Raw genomic sequence first — 9,396 nt, 5'->3', positions numbered from 1 at the left:
TCACCTGGAGGGAGTGATCACAGCTTCCTGTCCCGTGATGATTCTGACCGAGTACATGGAGAACGGCGCACTGGACTCCTTCCTGCGGGTCAGTACCTGTCTGTCTGATGTCGGGTCAGATGTGTCACTCGCTCCTCTCTCTCTCTCTCTCTCTCTCTCTTTCTATCTGTGTGTCTGTGTCTGATGTCGGGTCAGAAGTGTCGCCCGCTCTCACCCATCTCCCTCTCTCTCTCTCTCTCTCTCTCTCTTTCTATCTGTGTGTCTGTGTCTGATGTTGGGTCAGAAGTGTCGCCCGCTCTCTCCCATCTCTCTCTCTCTCTCTTTCTATCTGTGCGCTGATGTCGGGTCAGAAGTGTCGCCCGCTCTCACCCTCCTCTCTCTCTCTGTCTGTCTGATGTTGGGTCAGAAGTGTCGCCCGCTCTCACCCATCTCCCTCTCTCTCTCTCTCTCTCTCTCTCTCTCTCTCTCTCTCTCTCTCTGTCTGATGTTGGGTCAGAAGTGTAGCCCGCTCTCTCCCATCTCTCTCTCTCTCTCTTTCTATCTGTGCGCTGATGTCGGGTCAGAAGTGTCGCCCGCTCTCTCTCTCTCTCTCTCTCTCTCTCTTTCTATCTGTTTTTCTGATGTCGGGTCAGATGTGTCGCCCGCTCTCACCCATTTCTCTCTCTGTCTGTCTGATATCGGGTCAGAAGGGTCGCCCGCTCTCACCCTCCTCTCTCTCTCTCTCTCTCTGTCTGTCTGATGTTGGGTCAGATGTGTCGCCCGCTCTCACCCGTTTCTCTCTCTGTCTGTCTGATGTTGGGTCAGAAGTGTCGCCCGCTCTCACCCTCCTCTCTCTCTCTCTCTCTGTCTGTCTGATGTTGGGTCAGATATGTCGCCCGCTCTCACCTGTCTCTCTCTCTCTCTCTGTCTGTCTGATGTCGGGTCAGAAGTGTCGCCCGCTCTCACCCTCCTCTCTCTCTCTCTCTCTGTCTGTCTGATGTTGGGTCAGATATGTCGCCCGCTCTCACCTGTCTCTCTCTCTCTCTCTTTCTGTGTCTCTGATGTTGGGTCAGAAGTGTCGCCCGCTCTCACCCTCCTCTCTCTCTCTGTCTGTCTGATGTTGGGTCAGATATGTTGCCCGCTCTCACCTGTCTCTCTCTCTCTCTCTGTCTGTCTGATGTCGGGTCAGAAGTGTCGCCCGCTCTCACCCTCCTCTCTCTCTCTCTCTCTCTCTCTGTCTGTCTGATGTTGGGTCAGATATGTCGCCCGCTCTCACCTGTCTCTCTCTCTCTCTCTGTCTGTCTGATGTCGGGTCAGATGTGTCGCCCGCTCTCACCCGTCTCTCTCTCTCTCTCTTTCTGTGTCTCTGATGTTGGGTCAGAAGTGTCGCCCGCTCTCACCCTCCTCTCTCTCTCTCTCTCTGTCTGTCTGATGTCGGGTCAGATGTGTCGCCCGCTCTCACCCGTCTCTCTCTCTCTTTCTGTGTCTCTGATGTTGGGTCAGAAGTGTCGCCCGCTCTCACCCGTCTCTCTCTCTCTTTCTGTGTCTCTGATGTCGGGTCAGATGTGTCGCCCGCTCTCACCCTTCTCTCTCTGTCTGTCTGATGTCGGGTCAGAAGTGTCGCCCGCTCTCACCCGTCTCCCTCTCTCTCTCTCTCTCTCTCTCTCTCTCTCTCTCTGTCTGCTGTTGGGCAGAAGTGTCGCCCGCTCTCTCCCATCTCTCTCTCTCTCTCTCTCTCTTTCTATCTGTGTGTCTGATGTCGGGTCAGATGTGTCGTCCGCTCTCACCCGTTTCTCTCTCTGTCTGTCTGATATCGGGTCAGAAGTGTCGCCCGCTCTCACCCTCCTCTCTCTCTCTCTCTCTCTGTCTGTCTGATGTTGGGTCAGACATGTCGCCCGCTCTCACCTGTCTCTCTCTCTCTGTCTGTCTGATGTTGGGTCAGATATGTCGCCCGCTCTCATCTGTCTCTCTCTCTCTCTCTCTCTGTCTGATGTTGGGTCAGAAGTGTCGCCTGCTTTCACCCGTCTCTCTCTCTCTTTCTGTGTCTCTGATGTTGGGTCAGAAGTGTCGCCCGCTCTCACCCTCCTCTCTCTCTCTGTCTGATGTTGGGTCAGAAGTGTCGCCTGCTTTCACCCGTCTCTCTCTCTCTTTCTGTGTCTCTGATGTTGGGTCAGAAGTGTCGCCCGCTCTCACCCTCCTCTCTCTCTTTCTGTCTGATGTTGGGTCAGAAGTGTCGCCTGCTTTCACCCGTCTCTCTCTCTCTTTCTGTGTCTCTGATGTTGGGTCAGAAGTGTCGCCCGCTCTCACCCTCCTCTCTCTCTCTGTCTGATGTTGGGTCAGAAGTGTCGCCTGCTTTCACCCGTCTCTCTCTCTCTTTCTGTGTCTCTGATGTTGGGTCAGATGTGTCGCCCGCTCTCACCCTCCTCTCTCTCTCTGTCTGTCTGATGTTGGGTCAGAAGTGTCGCCCGCTCTCACCCGTCTCTCTCTCTCTTTCTGTGTCTCTGATGTTGGGTCAGAAGTGTCGCCCGCTCTCACCCTCCTCTCTCTGTCTGTCTGATGTTGGGTCAGAAGTGTCGCTCGCTCTCACCCGTCTCTCTCTCTCTTTCTGTGTCTCTGATGTTGGGTCAGAAGTGTCGCCCGCTCTCACCCTCCTCTCTCTCTCTGTCTGTCTGATGTTGGGTCTGAAGTGTCGCCCGCTCTCACCCGTCTCTCTCTCTCTCTCTGTCTGTCTGATGTCGGGTCGGATGTGTCGCCCGCTCTCACCTGTCTCTCTCTCTCTCTTTCTGTGTCTCTGATGTTGGGTCAGATGTGTCGCCCGCTCTCATCCTTCTCTCTCTCTCTGTCTGTCTGATGTTGGGTCAGAAGTGTCGCCCGCTCTCACCCGTCTCTCTCTCTCTTTCTGTGTCTCTGATGTTGGGTCAGATGTGTCGCCCGCTCTCACCCGTCTCTCTCTCTCTTTCTGTGTCTCTGATGTTGGGTCAGATGTGTCGCCCGCTCTCACCCATCTCTCTCTCTCTGTCTGTCTGATGTTGGGTCAGAAGTGTCGCCTGCTCTCACCCGTCTCTCTCTCTCTTTCTGTGTCTCTGATGTTGGGTCAGAAGTGTCACCCGCTCTCACCCTTCTCTCTCTCTCTCTCTCTCTCTCTGTCTGTCTGATGTTGGGTCAGATATGTCGCCCGCTCTCACCTGTCTCTCTCTCTCTCTCTGTCTGTCTGATGTCGGGTCAGATGTGTCGCCCGCTCTCACCCGTCTCTCTCTCTCTCTCTTTCTGTGTCTCTGATGTTGGGTCAGAAGTGTCGCCCGCTCTCACCCTCCTCTCTCTCTCTCTCTCTGTCTGTCTGATGTCGGGTCAGATGTGTCGCCCGCTCTCACCCGTCTCTCTCTCTCTTTCTGTGTCTCTGATGTTGGGTCAGAAGTGTCGCCCGCTCTCACCCGTCTCTCTCTCTCTTTCTGTGTCTCTGATGTCGGGTCAGATGTGTCGCCCGCTCTCACCCTTCTCTCTCTGTCTGTCTGATGTCGGGTCAGAAGTGTCGCCCGCTCTCACCCGTCTCCCTCTCTCTCTCTCTCTCTCTCTCTCTCTCTCTCTCTGTCTGCTGTTGGGCAGAAGTGTCGCCCGCTCTCTCCCATCTCTCTCTCTCTCTCTCTCTCTTTCTATCTGTGTGTCTGATGTCGGGTCAGATGTGTCGTCCGCTCTCACCCGTTTCTCTCTCTGTCTGTCTGATATCGGGTCAGAAGTGTCGCCCGCTCTCACCCTCCTCTCTCTCTCTCTCTCTCTGTCTGTCTGATGTTGGGTCAGACATGTCGCCCGCTCTCACCTGTCTCTCTCTCTCTGTCTGTCTGATGTTGGGTCAGATATGTCGCCCGCTCTCATCTGTCTCTCTCTCTCTCTCTCTCTGTCTGATGTTGGGTCAGAAGTGTCGCCTGCTTTCACCCGTCTCTCTCTCTCTTTCTGTGTCTCTGATGTTGGGTCAGAAGTGTCGCCCGCTCTCACCCTCCTCTCTCTCTCTGTCTGATGTTGGGTCAGAAGTGTCGCCTGCTTTCACCCGTCTCTCTCTCTCTTTCTGTGTCTCTGATGTTGGGTCAGAAGTGTCGCCCGCTCTCACCCTCCTCTCTCTCTTTCTGTCTGATGTTGGGTCAGAAGTGTCGCCTGCTTTCACCCGTCTCTCTCTCTCTTTCTGTGTCTCTGATGTTGGGTCAGAAGTGTCGCCCGCTCTCACCCTCCTCTCTCTCTCTGTCTGATGTTGGGTCAGAAGTGTCGCCTGCTTTCACCCGTCTCTCTCTCTCTTTCTGTGTCTCTGATGTTGGGTCAGATGTGTCGCCCGCTCTCACCCTCCTCTCTCTCTCTGTCTGTCTGATGTTGGGTCAGAAGTGTCGCCCGCTCTCACCCGTCTCTCTCTCTCTTTCTGTGTCTCTGATGTTGGGTCAGAAGTGTCGCCCGCTCTCACCCTCCTCTCTCTGTCTGTCTGATGTTGGGTCAGAAGTGTCGCTCGCTCTCACCCGTCTCTCTCTCTCTTTCTGTGTCTCTGATGTTGGGTCAGAAGTGTCGCCCGCTCTCACCCTCCTCTCTCTCTCTGTCTGTCTGATGTTGGGTCTGAAGTGTCGCCCGCTCTCACCCGTCTCTCTCTCTCTCTCTGTCTGTCTGATGTCGGGTCGGATGTGTCGCCCGCTCTCACCTGTCTCTCTCTCTCTCTTTCTGTGTCTCTGATGTTGGGTCAGATGTGTCGCCCGCTCTCATCCTTCTCTCTCTCTCTGTCTGTCTGATGTTGGGTCAGAAGTGTCGCCCGCTCTCACCCGTCTCTCTCTCTCTTTCTGTGTCTCTGATGTTGGGTCAGATGTGTCGCCCGCTCTCACCCGTCTCTCTCTCTCTTTCTGTGTCTCTGATGTTGGGTCAGATGTGTCGCCCGCTCTCACCCATCTCTCTCTCTCTGTCTGTCTGATGTTGGGTCAGAAGTGTCGCCTGCTCTCACCCGTCTCTCTCTCTCTTTCTGTGTCTCTGATGTTGGGTCAGAAGTGTCACCCGCTCTCACCCTTCTCTCTCTCTGTCTGTCTGATGTTGGGTTAGAAGTGTCGCCCGCTCTCACCCGTCTCTCTCTCTCTTTCTGTGTCTCTGATGTTGGGTCAGAAGTGTCACCCGCTCTCACCCTTCTCTCTCTCTGTCTGTCTGATGTTGGGTTAGAAGTGTCGCCCGCTTTCACCCGTCTCTCTCTCTCTTTCTGTGTCTCTGATGTTGGGTCAGAAGTGTCGCCCGCTTTCACCCGTCTCTCTCTCTCTTTCTGTGTCTCTGATGTTGGGTCAGAAGTGTCACCCGCTCTCACCCTCCTCTCTCTCTGTCTGTCTGATGTCGGGTCAGATGTGTCGCCCGCTCTCACCCGTCTCTCTCTCTCTCTCTCTCTCTCTCTCTCTCTCTCTCTCTCTCTCTCAGTCTGTCTGATGTCGGGTCAGAAGTGTCGCCTGCTCTCACCCGTCTCTCTCTCTCTGTCTGTCTGATGTTGGGTCAGAAGTGTCACCCGCTCTCACCCGTCTCTCTCTCTCTGTCTGCAGCTGAACGACGGTCAGTTCACGCCCATCCAGCTGGTGGGGATGCTGCGTGGGATTGCGTCCGGTATGAAGTACCTGTCGGAGAAGAGTTATGTTCACAGGGATCTAGCGGCGCGAAACATCCTGGTCAACAGTAACCTGGTGTGTAAGGTGTCTGACTTCGGCCTGTCCAGATTCCTGACAGAGAACTCGTCTGACCCCACGTACACCAGCTCACTGGTGAGGACACGCCCGCCACACCCTTCACTACATGCTCTCAATGATAGTCACCCCTCCGTTTCAGTACTGTTCTTGTGATCAAAATGACTGATTTTATTATGCTAATTTAATATGCTAATTTTTTTTTTTTAAATGCATTTTTGCAAAATAATGTTATATACACACGTGTATAAAAAAATAAATAAATTTTTTTTTTTTATTATAAGTTCTGACATAATTGTGGTCAATTTTAGTTCCAAATCCAATTTTGAGACAAGTTTTTTTGTTTTGATGTTTTATTTGTATTAGTTCATTACATTTTTGTTAACTTTTTATAATCTGATTTTGTAGTTGCAAGTTCCAGACGTTTTATTATAATTATCACACAACATTTACCATATTACCACATTACATCTATCAGTAGGTGTCCAATATTCATAAATGAGAGAAATACTAAAGAAAATGCAGAAGTCTTTATTTATTGATTGATTGATATTCTCTCACCAGATTCTGACACAGTTATTAAACAAGATGGTTATTTTTCTTATTTTGTATTTTTACTATTTAAAAAAGCAACAAGAAAGAAGTAAATTTATAAACCAAAGGACTTAGACACCAATAGAATAAAAGAGCTTTGAGTTTTTCCGGGAGGTGTAGTATTCATGTGCCACACACTCGGAGTTCGTAACGCTCAGAATCTGTGTGTGTGTGTGTGTGTGTCAGGGCGGGAAGATCCCGATCCGCTGGACGGCTCCTGAAGCCATCGCCTTCCGTAAGTTCACCTCGGCGTCAGACGTCTGGAGCTACGGCATCGTGATGTGGGAGGTGATGTCGTTCGGAGAGAGACCCTACTGGGACATGAGCAACCAGGACGTGAGTGAGGTTTGATCCGATCTGACGGACGAGTGTGTTCTGAGCCCGCTGATGATGATGATGTGTGTGTGTGTGCAGGTGATCAACGCCATCGAGCAGGACTACCGCCTGCCTCCTCCCCCAGAATGCCCTGCGTCTCTGCACCAGCTGATGCTGGACTGCTGGCAGAAGGAGAGATCGTCTCGCCCGCGCTTCTGTGCCATTGTCTCTGCCCTCGACCGACTGATCCGCAACCCAGCCTCGCTCAAGATCACCGGACGCATCTCAGATGGGTCCGTGTGTGTGTGTGTGTGTGTGTGTGTGTGGCAGGAAGTGTTTAGGTGGGAGGCTGCAGTGGAAGTTAATCACCTTCACTGCTGTATCCTGCTCTTTCTGAATGTGAACGGATGACAGTTGCTGAAATGTTCCAGCCATCTATAAAACATACACACACACAAAACATGGTCCTTAAATTCAAGCACACCTACAGAACACACACACACACACACACACACAAGTTTGGAATGAATAAGTTATTTTAATGTGTCTAAATCATCTGTTTTCTGTGTGAATCTGTGTTAAAGTGTAATTTATTTCTGTGATGCTCCGCTGTATTTTCAGCATCATTCCTCCAGTCTTCAGTGTCACATGATCTTCAGAAATCAGAATAATATGATGATTTACTGCTCAAGAAACATTTCTGATTATTATCAGTGTTGAACACAGTTGTGCTGCTCAATATTTCTGTGGAAACTGTGATGCATTTTATTTTTCAGGATTCACAGATGAACAGAAAGTTCAGAAGAACAGCATTTATTTGAAATATAAATATTTCGTTACATTTCCATATTGTCACTTTTAAACCATTTAATGCATCCTTGACAAATAAAAGCATTAATTTCTTTTTTTTTTTAAACTCAAAACTTTTGAAAAGTAAAAAAATATATATTTATATAATTTAAAAGTGTATTTATGTATATAATTAATTTATTAAGGAACCACTTAATTGTTACAACAGTTTGAAAGAGTTCACAATAATTGATTAAAGATTACTACAAAAATACACTCTGCCATATATAAGATATATATTGTAAGATCTGTGGATGTACAGTAGCAGCACACGGCTGGTGATGTCACTTCCTGTCCTGGCGTGTGTGATTAACCGGTGTGTGTGTGTGTGTCTCAGGCCGTCTCACCCTCTGCTGGACCAGCGTCCTCCTCCGTCGCTCTCTCACTGCAGCTCAGTGTCCGACTGGCTCCGGATCATCAAGATGGAGCGATACGAGGACAACTTCCTGCAGGCCGGCTTCACCTCCATCCAGCTCGTGTCACACATCTCCACCGAGTGAGTCACTGCGCTACTAGTGTTCATACTGACGCATCAGTTAGCACGGCTATTAGCATTGATTTCTCATTTTTCTCTTGTTAAAATAACTAAACCTAAAAGTGACTAAAAAAAAACTAACCCTAACAAAAAATTCACACAACACAATTACTAAAACGTTAAATAAAATTAAAATGAAAACATGGAAATTTAAAACTTAATTTATAAACTTTCAATTAGAAATGAAACCTGAAAATGGAATGGAGAAGTAATTGCAGTGTTGTGTCCAGGGATCTCCTGAGGATCGGCGTGACTTTAGCGGGTCACCAGAAGAAGATTCTGTCCAGCGTCCAAACACTGCGGGTCCACGGCGGCTCCCTGCGATACTGACGCTTCCCAGCATGCCCTGCTTCTGCTATCAGACCGATCGACCAATCACTGTGGAGCACCACAGAACCAGCCAATCAGGACAGAATCTCTGGGGTTTATTCTCTTGGTTTTGTCTTCGGTCTCGTGAAGAGACAGACGAGCGTTACGACAGAGACATCAGCGAGTGACGTGTTACTGTTGCATTCTGGGAGCTTAATCGGATCTTCACATTGAAGATTCATTATAATTATTATAAAGTGAGATTATTTTGTAATTATTGTTTTGTACGTATAAAAACAGCACAAATAATGAACAAATGTTTGTTTAGCAAAAGTACTGTGGGAGCTGTCAATCAAACTGAGTGTAATCCATGTGACCAATCACATTAAAGATCTGCACTGGCCCCTCCCAGCAGAGCTGCTGCAGTGTGTTTGTGTGTGTGTGTGTGTGTGTCTAGTGAACTGAATCTCAGTTGCATACATCTGAGTGAATCGGATTATCAACAAAGACAACATGAAGGGCGGGCTGGAGCTGAGATGTGGGCGTGCCGTATGCAGATGAGCGCAGCTTGTGGAGGCGGAGCTTAAGAGTGCTGAAGGAATCCTGCACACATCACCAGAGAAGATCGAGTTATCACATTCTGATTAAACATCACCAGCTCAAAACATCTTTAAAATGAGACCAGATCAGTTCACAATAAGATCATATATATATGTGCATTTAGAGTGAATATTCATTTCATGACTAATTTAAAACCCTGTTATAAAGTCAAACCCAGGAAACTAATTCACCATGTGCCCTCCAGCAGCTGAGTTTGACACCCTGCTCTGTGGTTTTTAAACTACTTGAAACATTTCTTCTTGCCTATTTTGAATGCAAAGTGTTGACACAGGAGTATTTTCAGGAGGCTGTACAGATTGTGATGTGGTCAAATTGACCCCCGTTGGTTTTCCTGTAATTTTTATATGTAATAAACTTTTTTTTTACTCACCTTTATTGTAGCTTGCCAAACACTAAAATATGGAATATATAAGAATGTATAACACCAGAAAAAAATTGCTGCTTGTACTATGTACATTGAATTGAATTGAAGTTTCTGTTTTGTCACTCTTCTTCACACACACATATATTAACTGG

General features: G+C 48.9%; 1 protein-coding gene across 1 annotated transcript in view; it reads left to right on the top strand.

Moving 5' to 3' along the window:
- Positions 1-8,675, top strand: part of LOC132117625 (ephrin type-B receptor 4b-like) — a 32,653-nt gene extending 23,978 nt beyond the window's left edge. Inside the window, exons 11-16 of the mRNA XM_059526958.1 lie at positions 1-88; positions 5,520-5,735; positions 6,438-6,587; positions 6,666-6,859; positions 7,753-7,911; positions 8,181-8,675. The exon at positions 1-88 is cut by the window's left edge and continues 160 nt beyond it. Of these exons, the coding sequence (XP_059382941.1) occupies positions 1-88; positions 5,520-5,735; positions 6,438-6,587; positions 6,666-6,859; positions 7,753-7,911; positions 8,181-8,280 (907 nt within the window). The 3' untranslated portion in view covers positions 8,281-8,675. The remainder of the gene's footprint in view (positions 89-5,519; positions 5,736-6,437; positions 6,588-6,665; positions 6,860-7,752; positions 7,912-8,180) is intronic.
- Positions 8,676-9,396: the final 721 nt, after the last annotated feature.

The sequence above is a fragment of the Carassius carassius genome, chromosome 37 (genome assembly GCF_963082965.1).
Source record: "Carassius carassius chromosome 37, fCarCar2.1, whole genome shotgun sequence".
Lineage (NCBI taxonomy): Eukaryota > Metazoa > Chordata > Actinopteri > Cypriniformes > Cyprinidae > Carassius > Carassius carassius.
Note: the sequence above shows the minus strand (reverse complement) of the source record. Positions and strands in the feature narration are given on the sequence as shown.